Genomic DNA, 24,748 nt, shown 5'->3' with positions numbered 1-24,748 from the left:
GGGGAAATGCTGGTGCTGACTCTCTGAAAGGGAAGAGGGTGAAAACAGCCCAGAAGACCCTTTTTTAATTTTTTTAATTGAAGGGTAATTGCTCTACAGAATTTTGTTGTTTTCTGTCAAACCTCAACATGAATCAGCCATAGGTATACATATGTCCCCTCCCTCTTGAACCTCCTTCCAGAAGACCCCCTTCTTGAAGGCTGATCATTGTTGCCCTGGGAAACCTGGTACCTGAGTGACCCCATGTGTCCAGCCTGTGTCTCGTGGGGGGAGGGGAAAGGGACTGGCTCCCTGGAGCCCTGAGCCCATCCCACTTATCAGAAACAAGCAACAGGACAGCCTCAGATTTCCACTTGGGGAAGACACACACATTTCCCTTGAATGAAGGGATTCCAGTTCCCTCTAAGCACAGATTCGAGAACAGAGGTCCTGGTGTACAAGGATCACAGATGCAAAATTTTACACGTGCAGAGCTTTCTTTGCATTCTCAAAGGGATTTGTGTCCCACCACCCCCCAAAATAAGAACTAGCTCTTAAGAGAGTTGGAAAGCAAACTGGTTAGACTGGCCATAGGTTGTCACAAGAAAATATTTTATTTGAGAACATTTGATACTGTGGGAAGCATTTCTACTAAATCCAAAAGCACCCGACTGATGGTCCACTTCCACTCCCCACAAGCCCGCCAACAGCCTCGGCTGGCAGATGCGAGGTGTGTCTGTCCACGGCTGACCCCTCCCACCACCGCACACCTCTGTCGGGGGCACAATCAAACAGCAGGCTGCCCAGCTCCTCCAGCCCCAAACTGACCTCACTTCACAGGACAAGGGAACAGCTCCCACCTCCCAGCCGGGGCCTCAGCCGGACATGCTCACAGGAGAAAGGTGAGGCGAAGTCACACACCGACACTGTGACCAAAGTCAGCGCGTGCCCCGCTCTGGGGACAGCACAGCCAGGTTGGGACCAGCTGGGCCAGCATGTGGTCGTCACCAGGACAGCACAGGGCCTCGCGGACACAGCAGGGACCTTGGACCACAATCACCCTGCTCACTTTAAATGGGACAGAACTTCTCTCCTCAGGAACATCAGCTCAGGCCTTTCTGGCTCAATGGGATGTCGGCTGAAGGTCTGCACACCTGTCAGTCTTGGCAGACCTTGGGAGTCCAAGGTGCAGGCGAAAGCCTGTCCAGTGACTGTGCTGAAAAGGCGCTCACCACTTACGCCGCCACCCAAGCCCCTCAGCTCCGCGGAGCTCAGAACCTGCAGTGGGTGAGCACCTGCCGCCGGCCCTCCTGTTGGCCCTTTCCTCCAAGCGCCTGTGCCGTGAAGAGCCGCGCTCACGTCAGCCCTCTCCTCCAAGCGCGTGAGCCGTGAGGAGCCGCACTCACGTCAGCCCAGTCAGCCCTCTCCTCCAAGTACATGCACGCCGTGAGGAGCAGCACTCACGTCAGCCCAATCAGCCCTTTCCTCCAAGTACATGCACCCTGTGAGGAGCCGCACTCACGTCAGCCCTCTCCTTCAAGCGTGTGCGCTATGAGGAGCCGCGCTCACGTCAGCGTCGTAGACGCAGAAAGAATGCGTGCTTACACTCCGTGCTCTCCAGGGGGTAATACTTGTCATAAAAGTCTAAGACGTACTCTTCCGTCTTGAACCCGAACTTCTGGTAGAGCAGCATGGCAGGGTTGCTGGCGGAGACATGCAGGGTCACGTCCTTGCCCATGCACGTCTGCAAGAATGGAGAAGCACACTGAGAATGAGAGGGCCTCGGGGAAAAGGAGTGAATGGAGAGAGTCCCTGACGTGCAGGCAGTCAGGTACGGAGGTTGGAGGAGTCTGGCCTGAGGCTGGGGCGCGGAACCACCAGCCAGCGCCAGTGCGGGGACCCAGGCCCGCTCAGCCGTGGCCAAAACCCTCGCTGAAACGTTCCAGACTGAGGAGGTGGACGGTAAGCTGATTGAATGTTTTTCTCCAGTTTTTAATGAAACTTGCTCAGTAATTCCCACATGTTGGTGTCTGTCCACCTTTGATGAGGCCTCTTAGTTTAGGAAGCTTTAAGGACCCTGGGGTTGTAAAACCTCCAGTTTTTTCTCTCTGGAGCAAAGAGCCACCGGGGATATTCCATTGCCAACTGTTTTATAATTCAGTTACATTTAAGTATATCCAGCGTAACAATACCAGACACTATGACAATCTTGAAGAAACAAGGGACGAGACCAGACGTTCTGTTTTTAAAAACTAGATGTCATCCTGCAAGACAGTCATAAACGCTCCCTGCCTGGACCTACTAGGAAAGATGTCAAGGTATGAAACCTCAAGACTTCTGTTTAATTATACAAGCTGGGTACCCCCTAGGGACATTCTGAATCCCAAAGACACCCTCAGCACTCCCAGACTTCTCCGAACTGAGGTTTCTTCATGCAGCACCAGCCTTATCCTGTGGGGAAGAGGGGTATCTGTTCTACTGCAGCTAGGCAGGTTCTCAGACTCTAATTAGCCACACAGAAGACAGCACCGGAAGTTTCATGAACTCAGAATTGGCTCTTTAGTGAGGAGATGCTAAGATTGTGGACTTCATGAATCCTGGAGGTTTTACAACCCCAGGGTCCTCCAGGCTTCCTATACTAAGAAGACTCATCAAAGGTGGACAGACACCAACATGTGGGAGTTATTGAGCAAGTTTCATTAAAAACTGGGAAAAAACATTCAATCACCATCTCCTATTTAAAAAGAATCTTGCCCACATGACACACAATGCTCCATACTGAATGGCTTCTAAGTAAGTCACCAGATGAATTCTGGGGTAAAAAAAAACCTTGCCTGTGTTTCTGGTGTTAGTGTATATATATATATGGTCTATCTTCCTCAAAGGTGATACAGATACATCAAAGGATGGATTACTTAGATGGTTCACAGCAGCTTACACAGTGACAGTAACAATAACAGAATGTACCTACTACTGATAGCATGAGTTTTTTGTTTTGTTTTGGTCATGCTAGGTGGCATATGGGATCTAGTTCCCCCACCAGGGATGGAACCTGCACCCCCTGCACTGGGAGTGCAATCTTAATCACTAGACTACCAGGGAAGTCGCTGATAAATGGTTTTGTTAAAATGTTTAACAATACCCAAGAACTAAAAATTACAGGTTCACCCCCACTTCTCAGAGTCACCGCAGTGGTGACTCCCAAGACCAGAAGCAGTTACAAGATGGATGGTCCGGGACTTCCCGGGTGGTCCAGTGGCTAAGACTGCATGCAACCAAGGCAGGGGGCCCTGGTTCGATTCCTGGTCAGGGAATGACCAGGAATTTGATTCCCATGTGCTGCAACTAAAAGTTTGCTGCAATGAAGATCAAAGATCCCACGTGCTGCAAGTAATACCTGGTGTAGCCAAATAAAAACTAATTTAAAAAAAAGATAGTCTGAGTGTTGCAGGCTCTCACCTCTGTACTTGTCTCATTTTATTTATTACACATGTCCACAAACTGATTTCTTTGAAACTTGGGTTTAAGGAGTGACCTCTTTGGGGGTGAGGCTTCTGTCTGGGCGTAAATAACCTTGTGGACAACAGAGCTGGCTCCCCTTCACCTGGTATTGCCTGGCTCTGGCCCTGTCCCCACTCCAAGCCTTTCAGGGCAGCTCAAGGCAGGTGGGCAGACAGTAAGCAGAGACAACATACCTGAATCAGATGATAAATCATGAAAGTCGCGATCCCCGCTCTTCTCCAGTCAGGATGGACAAACAGAAACGAAATATAAGCTTCGTTGTACTTCACGTCGGGGACCATGAAGCCGAAGGCTATGATGACTTTCTTATAGAGGACGACGACGCTGAAGTCAGGGTACTGCAGGCACTCGGACAGGTCGACGCCTACAGAGAGAGGCGATCAGAGTCAGCGCAGGCTCTGGGATGAGTGAGCGGCAGGCTGTTCAGTCTGTGCTTCAGCTGCACCTGCCTGCTAAAAAGACCCAGGCTGCAGACAGAGACACCACTGCAGATGCCACACATAAATACCAAAATTAGCATTGTGTGGTCTGTGTACATAAGTTAAAAGAAGGGAAGCAGGACAGGGTGGGTAGGAGAGAGCACGCAGGCTGGAACTGGACACACCTGGCTTTGCGCGCCAGCTGGCACTTACCCCAACGCCCTGCCTTGGGAATCTGCCTCAGGTGAGATGAGAGATACCCAGACCTGAAGGGAAGATCCGAGACCGCCCAAATCGTTGTGGTCTTTACCTCATATACAGACCACTGACAAGCTCTTTGGTACAAATGCCACTTTTTACAATAAAGGAGTTAAATATCACATAATTCCATGCTTATTGTTTGGAAGCCACCTCGCACAGAGGCAGGAAGAAGCAGACACTCCCAGAATGTTCCTTTCAGCCCCATCCCAGCCCCCACCAAATGCACTGACATCCTAACAAAATTTTATCCCCTAGAAGACGTATTGTTTCCTTTACATTTCAAAGCAGAGCCACAAAGAACATACTTATATTTAGCAATGAGGGAGTCCTTTAATCAGTGACTTCAGAGACTATATATAATATGGTAAGGCTGATAAAATGACAAATCGCACTGGGTCTATTATTTTCAAAGTCTGTGATTGGGGTTTTTGGCTTTTTAAAAACAACTTTTGGCTGTACTAACACTAAGGACCAGTTAGTAAACAAAGCACACAGAAATTATTAAGCAAACATCAAAAGTGTCCAGACACACCCAAGCCACCAGCCCGTGGTGCTGATGGGTATAACCTGGGATCTTGACACATGCGGGAGAAAACAGGGTAAACCGTTTCTTCTGAAACCAGAGACAAACAGGGAAGAGGAACAAACAGCACTGTTTATTGCTTTAACTGCTTGCTTCTTCCCGATCTTGGGAAAGAAAGAGACGTTCATATTTTAAACTGTCTATATAAGCAGAGACAAACTGAGTGAAACCATATGAGTAAAGGTTTTGGGGTCACATGACACACACTAGTTTTAAAAACTGCTGAAGTGAACAATACGGAAGGTGGATCTGCTGAGCTTGGATAGGGAGAACATACCAGGCCAGAAGAACTCCTGACACATGGAGTTTATGGTTGGGATGTGATTTGGCCGGACATAGCAGTAATCGAGAGGGGCATCTGGCTCCGGCGTCCAGTGCGGGTCCCCCCTGTGTCGGTGGGAGCGGATCTGGGAGAGCAGCTGCAGTTTGGGTGGCTTTGTTTCGTAATCACGCCTCCAGAATCCAGAAAAGAAACATGGAAGACAAGGAAAATACCCATTACTCCCAGTCATCTGATTCACAATGCTCCTCGATCTGCTCAAAATTTTAAATTAATTCTCACTACTTTCTACGTCAGCCAACTTAAGAGCTACAGCATTCTTCTGGTATGACACTTAAAATGATCTCTACTAACATTCGTCAGACCAGACCTGTTGGAACCTGCCAGGAAGTCCACTAGTGCTGGTGAGCCTTAATATGGACTGCGGAAACAGAAATGGCTTCCTAATTCCACCCTCTGACCCAGGACAGAGCCTGGGGAGGAAGGCCCAACCACGCCTGGACAGCTGGGGACCCCGGGGCAAGGAGCAGGCTCGTATGCTGACGCATGGGTCTGCCCGGGGGGACGATAGGGGGCTGGGCCAGGAGGACACGTGACGGGTGGCAGAGATAACTGTCAGTCATGCACAGCCCAGTGCGGGTGGGGGTGGGAACTCTCTGGCCAGCTCGCTGTCCATGTGCTGCCTACATGTGAAATTCATCATCAGTCCACGGACAAGTCCCACTGTCCCACTGTCTCCTTTTGCAGACAACTATGTACAATTTGAAATTTAACATAAAACAATGAGTATGATAATCAGAATGAAATCTCAGAGTTGACTTATCCTTGCCTTGTATATTTCTTTCAAAGGGACCAACTTTTCTGCAATAATATACAGTTGAAACAAGCTGTATATTGTTTCAGAAGGAGACTAGACACAGAGCAGAAGCCTGGTCCTTGCCGATGCCAGGTCATAGATATGGGGGGGATGGGGCTGGCTCAGAACCTACAAGCATCACTGCTCGTGCCACACCCAGTGTCACAGTTCTCCTCTGTGTACCTGATGTAGGGTTTCAGGATCCGAGACGTGTACGGGCTGACGATGCTCTGGTCCACAGCCATATCTTCTGATCCCACCAAACGGTACAGAAACTTTGTGCTCTGGTGCCGGAATCCTTTCCTGGATGGCAAGGCAGTCTATGAGAAAGACAGGCCAGTTATACCAAAATAGAATTACTCAAAGGGCTGGTTTCATTTCTACAGATGAGTAGTACTTAGGACATTTTTATGTGTCAGAAAGTAGGTCTTTCCATAGGACTTAGCTTGAAAATTTAAGGTTCATAAAAACTTCATAGGTACCTTTGCATAAAACTTGATATGAAAACCTAATTCCAGTTTAATAGTTTAAAGGCAAAATAATTAAAAATATTAAGTTACATATAGCTTCTCCAAGTTTCACGTTGTCTATAAGGCACCTTGAATCCATTCATCAAATATCAGTCAGCCCAAGCATCAAGTGGGTCACACACACACACACACACACACACACACACACACACACACACGGCTCCTGTCTCATGAAGGATCTCTGTTACCATGGCAGAAATCACTGCTGCATGTGTATATGGATTTATTACAGTACGTCTCTACTGAGTAAATCTCACAAAAGTAGGACTGACATAGATTATTATCCCTACAACACAGTGTGAGTGGAGAGGACTGACCAGAGGGTCCAGGGGACATGGTCCCTGCTCCCCACAGGCCTGCAGACGCCTGCTGTCCACATAGGGCTGCTTAAGGGCCCTCGGTCACGTCGTAACAGAACACGGACAATTAGGTTTCACAGCAAAGAGCTCAGACAGAAGATTAAAAAGTACATTTACAAAGCGGTCTGCCAGGGGTTGGATGAAGTTTAGAAACCTGAGTTGTTTTTGTAGAATCAGCTTGCTCTTGGCCTAGAAAATAACTTTGTTGGGAGAAGAGCATGAATTCCTTCCTTAATAATTTTGCTTTGATTACTTTCCCAAACTGGACACCAAAACTTTCAGAGGCCAACCAACTCTGAAATTCTGCCAGGACTTTGAGTTTTCAAGTGAAATTCAAACTTGGGGTACACAGTTTCCAAGTATAGCCCATGTTTCCTCCTGAGCCTGAAGGTATACTCCTCTCCTGTATCAAAAGGCGAAGTCAATGTCCCCTCCTCTGGAACCTGGCAGGCCTGAGGTAAGCCTGACTGGTCAGAACATGGCAGAAGTAATAACATTCTGGGACCTCTGAGCCCAGGCTGTAAGGGAGCTGGTGGCTTCTGCTTCCTTCCTCCTCGAGTCCAGCTGCTGCGGTGCCCAGGTGGGACACTGAAGGCCTGGTGGCCACATGTAAACAGGCTCTAGTGGACCAACCTCCAGCTAAGTGGAGCCACAAGATACCCCTTCCTTCAGCTCATGAAGCAGAAGAAATACCCAACTGAACCCAGTCAACCCACAGTCTCGGAAGAATTAGTTATTGTTTTAAGCTACTAAGTTTTGGGGTGATGTGCAACATGAGAACAGGTAACACCAGCCACCAAGCCTATGAACAGCATCAAGTCAGCATGTGGAGGTGAGGTCTGTGAGACCCCCAGATATGCACAGTCCTCACCCTGTCTGTCTCCCCAGCTTCCACATCAGTTTAACTATCCTTAGCTTCTGCCTGGTCCACGAACTACCCCTGCCCCCTACCAGGCTCCTCCCTACAACACTCACGCCACCCCATCCATCTCCACACAAGGCCAGAGCCTACTTTTAAAAACTAATAAAAGTCACCTTCCTGGTCTGAAACTCCTACGTGGCTTCCAGCTGTGCATTCAGAATACGACGCAGACTCCTGTCCCACGCCCTGCAGGATCCACAACCCCATCGACCAGGTCCACGGTCCACCACCATTAAGACATTCCCACCCCACGTGCCAAATGAAATCCTGCCTCGGGGCCTTCCTGCCCTGAACCTTCCTGGATGGGCTCCTCCTGTGGATCAGGACATGGATCGAGCATCACCTCCACAAAAGGTGCAGTCCGCCCCCCACCCCCGCTCCCCATGGCACTCACTTGGAGGAAACGTCCCTGCTGGTTGAGTACTGTCATCTCCCTGCTCCTGGTGTCAGAGATATCCTCTGTCTGAAGTCACTGTCTAATCCACAGCCAGGCCCTAACTCCTTTCAATTCCATGAAGGCTGAGAGGTGAGGAAGCTGCAGAAAAAAAGTCTTAGGCTTCTGGAGGTTTAAGGGTCATGAGGTTTAAGGCAAGAAGACATCTGTTTCCACGACAGAAGTGCAAGCGCTGATGCAGAAGCTGTGGCAAGTCACACAGAATACTTAGGTGAGATAAGTGACAGAAGGTGGCTGCACTAAACAACAGATTGTCAGTATAGATAGAACAGCCATCCACTGGAAGAAGCTGCCATCCAGGGCTTTAATAACTAGAGAGGAGAAGTCAGTGCCTGGCTTCAGGCTTCAAAGCTGCAAAGGACAGCTGACTCTTTTTTTTTTTTTCTCTTAGGCTGACTCTCTTATGAGGAGGGGCTACTGCAGCTGGTGGTGTTAAGCTGAAGCCAGTGCTCACTCACCATCTGATTTATGCTCCGTCTACACAGCCTGTGCTCTGTAAATGGAACAACAGAGCCTGGATGACAGCACATCTGTTTTCAACATGGTTTTCTGAATACTTTAAGCCCACTGCTGAGACCCACTGCCAAAACTGAAAAGCAGAGAGGAAAAAAAAGGCCAACCTCCTCCCCCACCCCCAGAAAGGAACAGAATATCTAAAAACTGTGGCGTAACTACTAAAAGTGTAATATAGGCATAATGGGAATAGCAGGAGGAGCACATAGGACACAAGAAATACCTGAAATGGTAACAGCTGAGAATTTCCCCAAGTTAATCAGACACCAAACCAAAACCACAGATCCAAGGGGCTCACAGAATGAGGAAGATAAATGCTAAGAAGCCTATCAGTCACCTGTAACAAAAGGGCAGAGGTGCCAGGCAAGATAAATGTGAGCAAAAGCACTTCAAGTGTGTGAATACAAATAAATATCAAAAACAAAGAAAAAATCTGAAAGCTAACAGGGCATATGAGAATAAGAGAAGACCACCTATAAAGAAGCAAGCATTAAGAATGACAATGCAGCTCCAGGAACAAGCTGATAGTGAGATGATGATGCTAAATGTCAACAGGAAAAAAAAAATGACAATTTTATATCCAGCTATACTATCATTGAAATGCGAGAGTGAGGATGTTCTGAACCTCAAAAAGACCACATTTTAAGAACTGTTACAAAAAATGCTTCAGCAAGAAATTAGCCTGGAAGAAATGATGGGAAGTGAGGCTGAATGAAAAGTTTAAGTTTAGTGAGGTTTACTGTCAACTAAATAAGCAACACAATGGAAAAAAAAAAATGAGAGCAGGCAGAGGTAGCTTTTTGTTTGCAGGGCGAGGATCACATGGTAATACTAAAAAAAAAAAAATACAGAAAAAGAAATACATGTCTTAAGTTAGGACCTATAAAAAGAATAAAAACGGAACATACGATTTTCTCTATAGAAAAGAACCAACATCACATAGACTATTTTCTCTGACTACAATATAATCTGATTAGAAATTAAATCAATTACTAAAAAATAGTATAAAAATTCTCACGTATCTGAAAACTAAGAGTTATTTAGCACTAAATAACTCTCGGGTTAAAGAGGAAAGGCTAACAAAAATTGCAAAACACTAAATACTGAACTATAAAAAAAGTCACATCATTTCAAAAGTCATGAGTAATGGCTAAAATATCACAGGGACAGTTACAGCTATGAATATACTGATCAGAGGATGAGAAGGCAAGTGGACTGAACAAACGCATTTACGGCTGCTCCCCTATGTAACCGTATTAAAGTGATACTAATATTCCAGAGTAAGATGGGGGATGATACACAAACATTTAATTTTACTTCTTCCCAAAACTCCACCACAGCTATAGAAATAGACTTTAAAAATAAATAAATAAAAGACAAACACACAAGAACAAAAAGATCAAAAGAAACCACAGTAACTGGGGAGCAAACAGATACAAATTAAGAGATTTCAAGCCAGAATCTGGAGCTGGCTTTGGGTGAAGTGAGAACCAGCCCAACCTGTACTGCAGAATCCTCTTACAATGCAAGTGGCAGCACAAGTTTCGTCTGGAACCAGGAATAAGGCAGGCAGAGAACTAAGGTGCAGGTTAAAGCTGTGTGCAGAGCAGTAAGACCCCTCAGCAGGGCTGTGCTCTCTGAGACTCCAAGGGACAACCTATGCCAGGCCCTTCTCTTGGCTTCTGATGTGGCTGCAAGGCCTGTGCCCCTCAGTTCTGCAGACACACTGCTCGAACTGCTGCCTGGGCCGCCACAGGGCGTCTCTCCTGTGTGTCTCTCCTGTTCTTGGAAGGACACCAGTCACGCTGGGCTAAGGGCCCCTTTGCCCCATGCAACCTCAGCTTAACTACTTATATCTGCAAAGGCCCTATTTCCACGTGAGGTCACATGCACAGGCACCAGGAGTCAGGACAATACACACTTTTGGGGACACAATTCAGTCTGCATCAGTGACCCGCAAAACCCATTAAGCCTGTCTTCTTCCGGAAGCCTTCATCTAACAGCAGCAATGTCCTCACATGGCTCCATCCATGCTTCCTACACTGTTTATGGATAAAGAATTTAAAAAGGCAGAGGGTATGGTTAACACTAAAAGTGAGAGTCACTTCCTCTGGGGGAGCAGGCAGTCTGCAGAATTAAGGTGGTTTTAATGCCCTTTTTCTTAACCCAGGAGCTAGATTCATAGTTATTGATCTAATTAACCTCTAAACTATACCCATATGTGTTCTTATATGGGTATGATGCCTTTCATAATTTCAACAGTTAAGTATAGGGATTAAAAGGAACAAAGAACAGGTGAGCAGATGACTGCAACAAAAGCATATGAATAAGTGGCAACTGACTAAGACCAGGAGAGCCCAAACCTAAGGTGGCCGTGAGGACAGGCCAGACCCAGTGCCTCAGGTCAGCAAGGCAACAGGGACATCAGGTCCAACTGAAGCTGAGGGCGGGCAGGGGGCCATGGACTGAGGGTCTCTTGGGTCAAGAGGTATTAAAGCTCCAATGACACTTCTGCCATCCACATACAGAAACAACCTCTCCCTTCAGGGCAGACCAGACTCTCTGGAGGCTCCAATGAGAGATTCTGATGCAGCCAAGGGTGGAAGTTCTGTCCAGAAAACAGGGAGGCCCAGGGAAAGTTTAACAACTGTATGGTCAGCCCCTGGCTCTCCCGACAAGGTTCCTAAGATGCAGGCAGGCAGGTTACGGCTTCCCGGAAGGAGAAACAGGGAAAAGAATTACAGGGATCCAGCTGGAGTGAAGGTCTTTGGAAACCACAGAACCCAGAGACCGAATCCAGCCTGTTTTCGTCCATACTGTTCTGGCACACAGTGACGCCCTTTCATCACATGTCATGTATGCTGCCCTCATACTACACAGCAGAGCTGGCTAGCGAAGCTACAGCTACTTACTCTCTGACCCTTCACAGAAAAGGCTTGCAAACCTCTGGTCAAGAGGGTTCAATAGCCAAATAACAGGAGTGCTCCAAACAAACAGAAATAGATGCCAGGAAATTCCAGAACTCAACAAAGAGCATTTCAAATAGAAAGGCCCATAGGCAAAGGCCTAGCACTGGGAAGAACAGCCCCACATGCAGTGCAGTGCTGGGTAACCAGAATACCAGCAGCGAAGTCCACACCCCACCAGTGTCCAGAGAAGACAGGTAAAAGGTCAGACCACCACAGAAGAAGACAGGAAAGAGTCCAAACAGTCCAGACACACAATGCACAACCAACCAGGAAACAGGAGAATGTTCTAACTTCACCTGTAATCAAAGAAATGCATCCAAAAAACAAACAAAAAAAACACAAGACTTCATTTTATAGCCATCAGAATAGCAAAACTAGTTAAGAGATGGTCAGCAGCAATGCCAGCAAGACACAGGGAGAGAGGCTAGCTGGCTCCTGCCGTGGGAAGGCGGAGTCTGGCACTTGTGGTGGAATCACCTGTCTCTGGAGCGCTCACACACCAGTGTCCTCCGGCCACGTGGACACCATGCTGACCTGCTGCTCTTCCTGCAGGGTGTCTCCTAACTACACTGACAAAACCACGCCTTCACTCCTGCTCAGCTCAGTGTCCGGTACACTGGCACACTGTACATCCTCAACAAACCTGCCAATCAAAGCTACAACCCAGACCACGAGCAGCCGCCCTCGGAGACTTAAAAGACATGAAGAGAATGTCTAGGTTCTGTCTGGAATACCCAGAAGGAAAACAGAAACCCAAACTCAGATGTATTCAGGAATGTTCACGTTGGACAATTAAACACTGCCCAGCCGTCTTTGCACTTCTTCCCTCACTGTTCTTCCACTCTCCTGAATGCACCAGGGAGCCGCAGTCCCAGGAGTTGGAGAGCGAGACAACACCCACCTGGTACCGGTCAAGGATTCTAAAGTCCTGACAGGTCGTCCTGTACGTGGCCTGTCCAGCTGGAAGCCTGGAAACTCCTCCGTCTTTGGCCCCGTAAATTCCGTCCACTAACAGGAGTGCAGCGTTCACGACCTGGTCCAGGTCAAAGAGCGGCAGCCCCCGGTCCCTCTTTGCCTGCCGGACGATCAGCTTCCGCTTCAGCCGCCGGGCCTCAGGGGTCATGGCCACGGCCCCAGGACAGGCCTCCAGCCGCCTGAGGAGCAGCTTCTCCTCATAGATGCTCACGGGGGTGAACTTGGGCCCCTTGGGCTTCCGGTCCTTCTCCAGCACAGGTTTCCTCTTCTCTCGCGCCCTTGTCTGCAAAGACGTGTTGGAGTCTGTGTCTTCACTGTCGATGTCCATCCTGTCGGGCTTCTCTTCCTCACTCTCCACCTCCTGCTTGATCTGCTCAGGGGCCCTGACCTTCTTTCTGCCCCCGAGCCCTGTCCCTGAGGCAGCCGCGCTGACAGGGGGCGGGACATACTCCATCCCAGGGTCTATGACACCGTCTCCTTCCATCTCATCATCATCTGTGAGGAGCAGAAAGCAGGTAAGGAAATGCGGCCCCACCGCCCCCCAGGGAGAGCGCACCCACTCCCGCCCAGGGCCACACAGGCCCTGAGGCCCCAGCACAATGGCTCACCGTGAAACAAGGCCTGTGGTGGCATCACGTCTGGAATGAGGTCGGCTTCCGAAAGCAGACTGGGCGTGGCTGAGTGAGAGGCCGGGGTCCCTGGGGCAGAGAAGTCCAGGGATGGCGAGGGTGATGGGCTCGTGAGCGGGGTGCGGTCCGAGGAGCTCAGGGACGAAAAGTCGATGACTTCTCCCTTCTCCAGAATCACATCTGGCCTGCGGCCTCGGCTGATGAACTTTACAGGCGTGGAAGAGCTGCTCCGGTCAGCAAAGCCAGCCGCCTCCTTCTGGGCTCTCCTGATGTCCTTGGCTTCCTGAGTCCGAGACCTTTTCTCTTTCAGTTCCATGGCAGATTCCACAGGATTCCGACTCGCTCGCTTTCTAAGTCCCTCGACAGTGATGATGGGATCTAAAGTTGGTTTGGAGGCTGCTGGTGAAGAACAAAAGATCTAAATTTTTAAATACCAATTCAGCTAGCTACTTTTAACAACTTATTGTGAATCTACTACTACCATAGAAAGAGAAATGTTCAATGAGTGCCCTGAACTAAGATTAAAATTTCTCTTAACCAGGAAAAAGGAATTATAATGCAAATACAAACACTTCCACACAGTCTTTCACTTACTGGAACTGGTAAAAGTTAAAAGTTTAGAAACTGGGGTGGCTCAGGGATGATAAAGAATCTGCAATGCAAGAGGCCTGGGTTCAATCCCTGTGTCAGGAAGATCCCCTGAAGAAGGGAATGGCAACTCACTCCAGTATTCTTGCCTGGAGAATTCCATGGACAGAGGAGCCTGGCAGGCTACAGTCCATAGGGTCACAAAGAGTTGGACACGACTGAGTGACTAACACTAAAAGTTTGATAATCTCAGAGAGCACAGGGGGAAATAGGTATTTTCATGTCTTTTGGTAGAGCAAAAGTTTATCATATCTTTTTGGAGGGTAATTTGGTAATATGACTAAAATTTTGAATAAATATATGCTTTTTGATACAACAACCTATTTCTAGCAATTTATCACAAAATATTGGCAAATGTATATAATTACAGTATTGTTTAAATAACAAAAACGATAGAAATAACCAAAATGTGCATCAACAAGGTAATGGTTTAGTAAGTTATCATGCAGCTACTCAGTGAAATGCAATGAAATAAAAGAAACAGGATAGACCTACATGTACTGCTATGGAAAGATGGCCAAGATATACTGGTAAGTGTGGAAAAAATGGAGAAGAGGTAATACAGTATGAACCAGTTTGTTTGTTTGTTTGTTTGTTTGTTTTTTTAAAGAAAATGCTTAAACATACAAAGAAGACTTCTAAAAGCACTCACAAGAGACAACAGTGGCTCTGCTGAAGTTAAGCTGTGGGAGGTGGGAGAGGGACTTTCAGACTTTATAGCTTCAATACTATGTGATTTATTCCCAGTTATATTGTTAAAAAGTTAGAAGTTCATTATTAAAACAATTTTAGATTAAAAAAATCAGATCAATATGTGATAGTAAGGAGCTACTATTAGTTTTTTATAACTGAGAAAATGCCATTATGGTGAGGCTACAGGAAAGAATCCTTATGGCTAATAATGAAATATTTAAGAAGGAACTGCTGATACCTGGAAGTTCCTTCTAAATAATCCAAGGGTGTGGATGGGTCGGGGGCTGGGAGGAAGCACCCAGGGGCCCAGATAAATGAGACAAAAGTAGATTTCCAGGGTTAACAGCTAAAGTGAAGACAAAGGTGTGAAGGGATTCACTACATGACTCTCTTCACATCCATATATTTAACATTTTACATACTAAAAAGGTTAAAAACATAAAAACCTGACTGAAAACAGACAACCTTTCAGACACCAAAGGAAATTTATAAAGTTGCTAAGTCATGTCTGACTCTTTTGCGACTCCACGGCCTATACCACACCAGGCTCCTGTTTAGGGGATTCCTTATTAGGAAGTTACAAAATATTTTTGTACAGTATTTACGGCATAAAAACCTGTGTTACAAGAAAACTGGGGATCAGAGCAGCTCCAGGGAGGCCACGGTGCTGTGCCTGGTAAAAGTGGGTCGTCTACACTGGCATTTCCGGGCTTACGACAGTACCTTTCACTTTCAGAGCGGAGGCGGACAGCTTCTCTCCCTCGGGTTTCAGGGTCGGGGGCCTGTTGTGGACGAGCTTCCACCATCCTGGTTCTCCGAACTCCTGAGCTCCCGAGCGGAAGTACATGGGGCTCCCCACGCTGAGGCAGCCAGCGACCGTGCTCCACCAGGTGGAGGTCTTCTTCCTGACAGCCCAGGGATTTAAAAATTACTGGTTTTACAGCTCTCTCCTTACTAGAGAGTCTCTGCCTCCAGGTCTGGGATGGGCTATGGAGCCTGCCTCTTCGAAGGAACAGAGCTCCTCAGGTAAGGGAGAGGCACGGGGGCTGTATGGCTTCAAATCCCGTCTCCACCACCCCTTCTATTAATAGCTGCCTCAGGTTCCTCATCTTTAAAATCAGGATAATAAAACTTGCAAGGCTGATGAGGGGATTAATGCCATAAAACAGAGCTCATAAAACACTTCTTATCAGAATCCACATGATTACAGAGTTCCAGTTGGGAAGATCCCCTAGAGCAGGGAATGGCAACCCACTCCAGCATTCTTGCCTGGGAAATCCTGGCAGGCTACAGTCCATGGAGCCTCACACAACTTAACGACTAGACAACAACAGGCTAATTTAAGTTGAGCTGCTTTTATGTATGGGGAGAAAGCGAAAAGTGAAAGTGAAGTCGCTCAGTCGTGTCCAACTCTTTGCAACCCCGTGGACTGTAGCCCACCAGGCTCCTCCGTCCATGGGATTCTCCAGGCAAGAATATTGGAATGGGTTGCTATTTCCTTCTCCAGGGGATCTTCCCGACCCAGGGATTGGACCCAGGGATTGGACCCAGGTCTCCCACATTGCAGGCAGACACTTTAACCTCTGAGCCACCAGAGGGAAATGGCAACCCACTCCAGTATTCTTGACTGGAGCATCCCGTGGACAGAGGAACCTGGTGGGCTGCTGTCCATGGGGTCGCAGAGAGTCAGACACGACTGAGGCAACTTAGCATGCATGCATGCATGCATGGGAGAAGAATCTGCCTGCCAATGCAGCAGACACAGACTGGATCCCTGGGTCAGGAAGACCCCCTGGAGTAGGAAATGGCAACCCACCCCAGCATTCTTGCTGGGAAATCCTGGTGGGCTACAGTCTGTGGGGTCACATAGAATCGGACATGACTGAGCATGCACAGCACACAAAATGTCAACTATTCAGGTTCCTGTAAAAAACTGGTCTATTATTTAAGGAAAGTGTTCTATTTCCACCTCGAAAACATAAACCCATGACCAGAAATCCTGGAGAATCGTCTTTCATACAAAGGCCAGTCTAACAGATGGAAAATACTGCTGAAAAAGCAAAGGAGAAAGGTATCCTTAAGAACAGAGATATACTAGACAAATACAAACCAGAACCTCACAAAAAACAAAAAGACTGTAAAGGGCCTAAGCACTGAGATGGGAGAATGACCCCCAGCCTCTGGCCCCAGAGTACCTCTCTTCTGCCACCAACTCACCTGGTTTTGAATCTTCCAGAACCCTGGCCCCACAGCCCAGAGGTCTGACCAGGGGAACCCACTCCACAGGTCTCTGGAGCTCTGTTCACTTTTCTTCCCATTGTCCTATTTGGCTACAAATCCCTCTAGTGAATTTCCCATTTCAGTTATTGTACTTCTCAGCTCCAGAACTTCTTTTTTATTTACTTAGGTCTTCTATCTCTTTGATGATATTTCTGTTTCATTCATACCTTGCTGCCTGATGTTTCCCACCTCTTCCTTTAGCTCTCTGGGCATCTCTAAGCTGTTCTAAAGTCTTTGACTAGTAAATCCATTATTAGGTCCTTCTTCAGGGACAGTTTCGGGTTAGTTTATTTTCTCCCTTCAAATGGGTCATACTTTCTGGTTCTCTGTATTCCTTGGGGTTTGTCTGTTGAAAACAAACATGGGACATTTGGATGTCAGTCTTTCCTCTTTCCCCAGGGTTCACTGGACATGATGGCTGCAGGCTGTCTCTGTGCCAGGGATCAGCTGGACCAAAAACTCAAGGTCCTCTTGGCTCACGTCTAAGCCTGTGACTTCCCCCGGGCATGCATGGAGACTAATCGCCCCTGTATAGACGGTTGCTTTCGAACATCTGCAGTCTTCAATGTCTGGCTCCAAAAGAGGGACAAAGAGGAAAGTGAAGGTGGGGAAGAAGGTGCCAGCCCTTAAGTTCCTTTAAAGTCAATCCAGCCAGAGGGGCAGGGCCTGCAACAGTGTGGGGAGGTGCAATGACAAAGGCTGCCTATCCCTTTGTCAGCACTTCTGTGATCAGAAGCAGCAGCGGGAGATCAGAGCACAAATATGATTGGAGGACACGGTCCTATGTGTCTACCCAGACCCCACACTGTGCCAAGCTGCTCCTGGAAGGTGTGTGTGGGTGTCTGTCATGGGGCTGAAGGGTGTGAGGTCATTAGACACTACCGTAATCAGAGCTAAAACTGACCAAATGGACTGTAATTTATGGTTCAGCTTCTTCCAGAGGATAATCCACCAAGTAGAACAGCACTGACCATGAAAACCTGCCAAGATCTAATTTTATCAGTTTTTTTCCCCTTCCTTGCCTCTTATAAATGGGGTGTATTAAGTTCCATAAATAGACCTAAATCATTAAACTAAGACAACAGATTTCCTTTCCTTAAGAAAAAACCAGTTAAACTGTCAATTCTTTTCTTATGCCACTAAATATCTCCAGAACAAAAATAGCTCCTTTTGTAAAAAGGCACCGAATCTATTTCTCCTCATGGCAGCCTGCAGACGGTCACCCCTCCCCGATTCTGCAGCAACTACGGCATAGCTATGACTTCTCAGCACCTGAGGACACAGGCGAGGACAGGCACAAACTCCCCGTGCCCACCTTTTATCGTGTCCATATAGGTCCAATTCTGCAGGTTTCATGCATCTCACCCAGGACTTCAGAAGGCAGCTAACAATCACAGTCTCAAATAATCCGCCAATGCAACTGCCAACTTGCTAAACCCGATAGCAATGAAAATCTTGCTTGATGCACATGTACCTTCAGCTTCAATGTCTGGTCTGGATGTCTGTGGCCCAGCATCCCTATATCTGATGACCCAAGGAGCGGGTCACAGAGGAGGAGCAAACTCAAAGCATCATGATGAAAAAGTAACGAATGTGGAATAAGAAATGGAAATCCACTCCAGTATTCTCCCCTGGAAAATTCCATGGACAGAGCCTGGCTGGCTACAGTTCATCGGGTCACAGAGAGTCAGACATGACTGAGCAACTGAGCACCCAAAACATATATTGCTTAGAACATATAGGTACCATCTTGCAGGGAATGCAATATACTTCATATTAAGTCAGATTTCCAAAGTGTCTGAATCTATTTTTTTAACTTTTTATTTTATATCTGAGTACAGTTGATTAACAATGTTGTATAAATTTCAGGTATACAGTAAAGTGATTCAGTTATGCATATAGATGTATCTATTCTTTTTCAAATTATTTTCCCAACTAAGTTGTTATAGAATATCGAGCAGTTTCCTGTGCTATACAGCAGTAGGTCCTTATCACTTATCCATTTTAAAAATAGCAATATGGAGCTTCCCTGATAGCTCAGTGATGAGGAATCCACCTGCCAATGCAGGAGGTACGGGTTCCATCTCTGGTCCAGGAAGGTCCCCCCTAACAAAGCAACTAAACTCATGTGCCAGGACTACTGAGCCTATGCTCTAGAATCCAGGAACCACAACTACTGAAGCCTGTGTGCTCTAGAGCCTGTGCTTCGCAGCAAGAGAAGCCACCACAATGAGAAGCCCAGGCATTGAAACTAGAGAATAGCCCCTGCTCACTGCAAGGGGACCTTCTCACTAGAGAAAGTCTATGCAGCAACAAAGACCCAGCATAGCCAAAAATAATAAATAAATAAGTACAATTAAAAAAAAAAAGAGTAACAAATGAATAAACCACATGCCATGTGAATCTTCCCAGACCTGGCAAAGTGTTATGAATGCCAAAAAGGACACAACGGTTTCTACCTTCCAGAGGTAATAAAGACAAACACTAGTAATTAACCAAGAGCAACTTCAATGAGTCCAGTCAATAACTGACATTATTACTCTTCTTCTGACCTCCTATAAGGCACTGATTCTAAAAGGATATAATAGTCCTCTGTCCTCAAATTAGTCACCTACCCAGCTATTAAATAGCCTCATTTAATCAAACTCTGTTTTTCAACAGTCTAAGAATCTGTTCAAACATCTTTCTGCTCAGTAGAAACCAGCAGTTTCCCCCGGATGTAGGGTAAGAAGTATGGAAACCTACACTTATATCTATGCTGGTAATTATACCCACCTCTGCTGAGATTGTTAACTTAAAGTGAAATCATCTTCTGGATTGAAAAATTCTTAGGACCTGCCGCAAGTGTATACGCTAAAGCTCTAAAGGCTTGCATTAAGCTGTCTTAAGTTGCATGTATTTTGTTCTTTACATCTTCATTCAAGGATAAGACTTTTAAAAGTCACATTACCTATTTCCTAGTAGAAAAGTCCAGTGTTTCTCGATAAAGGCGCAGATATCTTCCTTCCACCGGAAATAGCCCTGCCTCCCACTGCCTTCCAGGGACAAGTTGTACATCGCCAGCACGACCACCTAGAACATGAGTGCACAGGTTGGGAGAAAAAAACACCAACAGGAGGAACGTTTGCTGTCTGAGTGGGCATCAGGGGAGGGGAAGGATAATACCCTGGAGCATCTTCAGTACAGAATTCTACTTCCTGTTTGCCTTCCACAGATGAGCATCACTGAGCCTTGTAATCATGTGCACTTGCTCCTCACATGTCACCACAATGAGACTGCTGTGTGGCTGAGCTGGTGACGGGTAAGGACTGTCCTAAGCACCCCCATCCCCGCCCCCTCCATCACTCAAAGGCAGCACTAAATACCGTGTTAACCACAGGCATCAGGAGGCCCCAGGGCCTGCTCCAGCTGGCGTTGCTGATGAATAATGCTGACCTTTACTAAATATTCGGAGCATCACCCCTGCACATACACTTTCTAAGCCCTTCAGAGGCAAAAATAAGAGACTATCAGAATTTCAGAGCTGAAGACAAAGTGAGGGACCATCTACTCTGGGTTTAGCCTTTCTCAGCCATGGCCAACTCCTCCTGAGATGAAACTGGCATGGACAAGGGGCAGAGACCTGACAGGCCTGGCTGCCCTGCTTATCCTCAGAAAGCACGACATCCCCAGCTCCACCACATCGGGCCCAACCGTGTATTTCACAGGTAATGCATTCACAGCCCCAAATGGGAAAGTACTTTCCAGAAATATAAATAACACACTGTATAAAAAAGAACAAAGAAGTAAAAATAATTTTAAATCCACCATGAAGAAATAATCCTTTTTAACATTTTCAGTGACTGTCCTGTCGGACATTTCTCTTCTCATCTAAAGAAAGTTTTATAGTCGTATATGGACAAGAAGCTATACATGCTATTCAAAACCATGTTTTCATCCTTATAAAAATAATGATTAAGTTTGGGCCAATGAAACTGAAAAGGGGACAGAGAATCTAAGATGAGAATCCTTCCATAATTCCAAATCTGCCTATGTGTGCACACATCAGAATAATGCTAATATTAATCTGATCTTGCCAAGACAAAGTAGTCCATGTATGCTTTGAAAAAAAAAATCCCAGTTAGAATATTCATTAGATTGTAAACATCCTCAGTACAAGCTTCATTTTCTACTCACATATTGTCGGGCAAGTCAAAAAAGTATCCCTAAAACCACCACTGACAGATTTCATAGATGTCCTAATAAAAGTAATGATAATTAAGATGACAGCCCCAAGCTGCAAACACAACTACAATCTTTAAGGCCACCGTAAGTGACTTAGAGGGTATAACATAAAATCACCTTCTCATTATCCCGTTTATTTCCCCTCATAGTAAAAAGTGCTAGGGATAATTAACCTATGTATTTGTCTGCTTATCATCTAAAATAAATGTCCAGAAAGTCAGCTGCCTGGGGCTGGGGTCTTCTTGGCTGTCTCATTCACCACAGAAAAGAAAGAGCTGGATGAGAATTAGCTGGTCTTGACTAGACTCTGCTCTCCAGGCCTAGAACAGTGCATGGTGCATTGTACGCACTCAGTATTTGTTAAAAGAATAAATGTAACAACTGAGTGAAAGTGGAAGTCACTCAGTCCTGTCTGACTCTTTGCAATCCCAGACTATACCGTCCATGAAATTCTCCAGGCCAGAATACTGGAGTAGGTAGCCTTTCCCTCCTCCAGGGGATCTTCCCAACCCAGGGATGAAACCCAGATCTCCCGCATTGCGGGCGGATTCTTTACCAGCTGAGCCATGAGTAAGTGATGTCTAATTCATTCTTTTTAGAACTTAAAAGGCTGCATATACCATTGGTGTCTTGTTATAAACATATTAATATAAAAACAACCCCCCCAAAATTAACGCAACCTGGAGATCAGTTAAAAGATACTATTCAGGCTGTAGCTGGGCAGGGTTAGGTTGGCCAACTTTTTTTTTAATTGAAGCACAGTTGCTTTACAATATCGTGTTGTTTTCAGGTGTACAGTGTAGTGATTCACCATCTTCACATTTTTTAGAATGGTTTTATTTTTCTAAAAACAGCTGCCAGAAAAATGTGAACCTCTTCCATTAAAATCAGAATTTGGTATTATATATCAATGGTGTGGGTGAGAGTTTCAAGAATCTCAAACCCAGTGTGCTAAGTCGGCAGTGAGTAATTTTACTAAGAACTCTTTTCTCCACATATTCAGTATGATTTTCATTGTGAAATAAAGTGACCCTCAAAACAAATCAAAAGCTCATATATAAGGTCCTCATTCTCTAGACACTAACTCCAATAAATCTGGGGGAGACCAACCTCACAAACTCTAGAGGGAAGAGCTTTTACTCACTTGCTGCCATGTCAGCTTCAGCCTCTCATACTGCTCCTTGCCATCTTCTGAGCAATCGGAACAGGTAAACCTAAAAAAATTATCGCCCTTAAGGTAACTGAGCTGTTCCCTCAGCTGACCTAGGAGGAAAACGAAAAGGTACATCACTAGAACAGAGGTAACCAAAGGTTTAATCAGTTTACCAACCATTCCCCAAGTTTCCCAGGCTGTCTTCCATTTTTCTTTCAGCCAACCCAAGTCAGCAGGTTATTCTTCTAACATCAAGTGCATGCCCAGTAAGATAGATCCGTGGTTCCCTGACTTTCAGAAGAAAGACACTGGGAAGACAGGTAGGGTTGTCCTCACTGGCTGTTCCAACTGTTAACATTCCTGACTCCTACAGGAGGTCTCCTCACATATCCTGCAAGAAATATCTGAGCTCCCACTGTTCCATTGGGCTAGGAACTGGGAACAGGATGCCCAGGGCAGTCGTGCTGAGCGCCCTGAGGCTTACAGCTGCTGCGAGGGGCACAGGGGTGCAAGCAGGTAACATAGCATCACAGCGGCTCTCCATCCTGTGTATCAGAACCACCCAAGAAGCTGTTTGTTTTAATATGCCTGGGCTTGTCCCACACAAAGTTAATCAACCTCTAGATGCAGTGCATTTTCTGAAGTTCCCCAGGGGATGCTGAAGCTCTGGGAGACATGAAGACCCCTGGAGTGGAATGTGATGGGCTCAGTAGGGCAACGTGAGGGCACTTAAAAGAAATGCCAACCTACATTAGGAAGACAGGAAAGCTGGAAAAAGTAGGGGCACTGGGGATTGAAGGATGGTTAGAATTGGCAGGTGAAAAAAGGTGCTGGGGGTGTGAGGAGGATAGAGGTTGCGAAGACACATGTTCCACAAAGGAAATTTATATGTGCAAAGTCCCAGGGAGAAGAAAGACCCACTTGTGGAGAATGAAAAGCTCACCCTGGCTACAGAGCTCTGTGGGGATTATCTGTGGGGAGAGGAGGAACATGAAGGAGAGGCTGGAGCATTTGCAGGTACCCAGCAGGAAGGGCAGTTTACAGTGTAGGCTGTGAGGACAGGGGAGAGCCACCCAGGGCACCCAGCCATCCAGAACCCTGGGTCTATAAGCAGAGACAGCTCAAGAGCAAAAACTAGCTAGTGCGTGCAAGTGTGCATGTGTATGTGTGTGCTCACACGCGCTCGTATGTACTCAGTCGTGCCCGACTCTTTGTGACTTCACGGGCTGTAGCCCATCAGGCTCCTCTGTCCATGGTATTTTCCAGGCAAGATAACTAGAATGGGCTGCCATTTCCTACTCCAGGGGATTTACTTGACCTAGGGATTGAACCCGTGTCTCCTGCACTGGCAGGTGGATTCTTTACTCCTGAGCCACCTGGGAAGCCCCCAAAACTAGCTTATAGGTAGTAAATTTTAGGTTTGCTTTCTGTGAAAATGGTGTCACTTTATTAAATAGTAATTAGGAATCTGAATAGCTGAATCCATCTTAAAAACATCTCCACATACCAGAAAATGACCCAGTTCACAACAAAAAATAAACACACACACATATCTAAATTTCTCACATATCTAAATTTCTCTGACCTGGTTACAGGTTCCATTACACAGAGTATTCCTCCAATACATGTGTCTTTACAGTCTCCATCTAATGGAAAAGCCCTGCTTTGGTAACAGCCCTGATGCCTGGCAAAGGACCTCCTGGTGTGTGTGTGTGTGTGTGTATCTACTGCCAGCAGATCAAGGAGGCCAGCAAGTAGAAAACACTAGAAACAGGCGCAACACATTTCTAATCTGCTAATTCCTTATATCAGCAAACTATCGCAGCTGTTTTCCATGTAAGTTAAATATTACCCAAGTTATAAGTCTGAACTTCAGCTCTATGCTGGGCCTAGAATTTGTCTGCAAATCCACAGTAATGTGACCCTGATAGAAAAATGCAGCTGATTCTTTAAGTCACACAGAATTTCTAATTTTTATTGGGTGGCAATCAAGAACGTTAATTTAACAACGTGATAGAGGTTAGCAGTCATATTTATTAGGACAAATGTGTCTATGTTTTATATATATCTTCAGTTAAGCAACTAAACTAGTAATAAATGTAAGAGTTATCTTTTTATTTAGATCTACTTCACATTCCTGCTTCTTTCACAGGTTAGGAAAACACATCTTCCCAAAGGAACTGACAGAGCAAAGGAAAGGAGAAGCTCCTTACTGGCCGGGATCCACTTCTGGCACTTGTCGCAGAAGTAGGACAGCTGCTCCTCCATCCACGACACGTCCCCTTCATCACTGTTGAGGGAGTCCCCGCTCTGGTCGTGAGACAAGTCCACGGATGCCTGGTCCTCCGACTCCACGATCAGCAGGGTCTCCCCCTCCACCTCCCCCTCCTCCAGCCCCTCGGACGTTGATGTTCTCGTGGCTTCATCGTCGTGCCGACTGATCAAACCGCTCAGGTGGATGCTACCCTCCATCCCTCCCGGCTCACAGGGTCAGGGTTC

At 46.5% G+C, this 24,748-nt stretch overlaps 1 protein-coding gene across 2 annotated transcripts; it reads right to left on the bottom strand.

The window, feature by feature from the left end:
- Positions 1–570: 570 nt before the first annotated feature.
- Positions 571–24,731, bottom strand: KAT14 (lysine acetyltransferase 14). Of its 2 annotated transcripts, none has more exons than XM_043479427.1 (10): positions 24,463–24,731; positions 22,241–22,359; positions 19,823–19,944; positions 15,316–15,497; positions 13,231–13,650; positions 12,549–13,117; positions 6,084–6,220; positions 5,042–5,217; positions 3,675–3,865; positions 571–1,723 (listed from the first exon to the last, which is right to left on the bottom strand). In XM_043479427.1, exons 1-10 carry the CDS (start codon positions 24,719–24,721, stop codon positions 1,550–1,552), a joined length of 2,349 nt encoding a protein of 782 aa, XP_043335362.1. In that variant the 5' UTR covers positions 24,722–24,731; the 3' UTR covers positions 571–1,549. The 2 variants fall into 2 exon arrangements, with proteins under 2 accessions (XP_043335362.1, XP_043335363.1); XM_043479428.1 differs by having other exon boundaries at positions 13,231–13,647.
- Positions 24,732–24,748: the final 17 nt, after the last annotated feature.

This window comes from Cervus canadensis, chromosome 10, assembly GCF_019320065.1.
Source record: "Cervus canadensis isolate Bull #8, Minnesota chromosome 10, ASM1932006v1, whole genome shotgun sequence".
In the NCBI taxonomy this organism is placed as follows: domain Eukaryota; kingdom Metazoa; phylum Chordata; class Mammalia; order Artiodactyla; family Cervidae; genus Cervus; species Cervus canadensis.
This window is presented reverse-complemented; position numbering and strand designations above follow the sequence as displayed.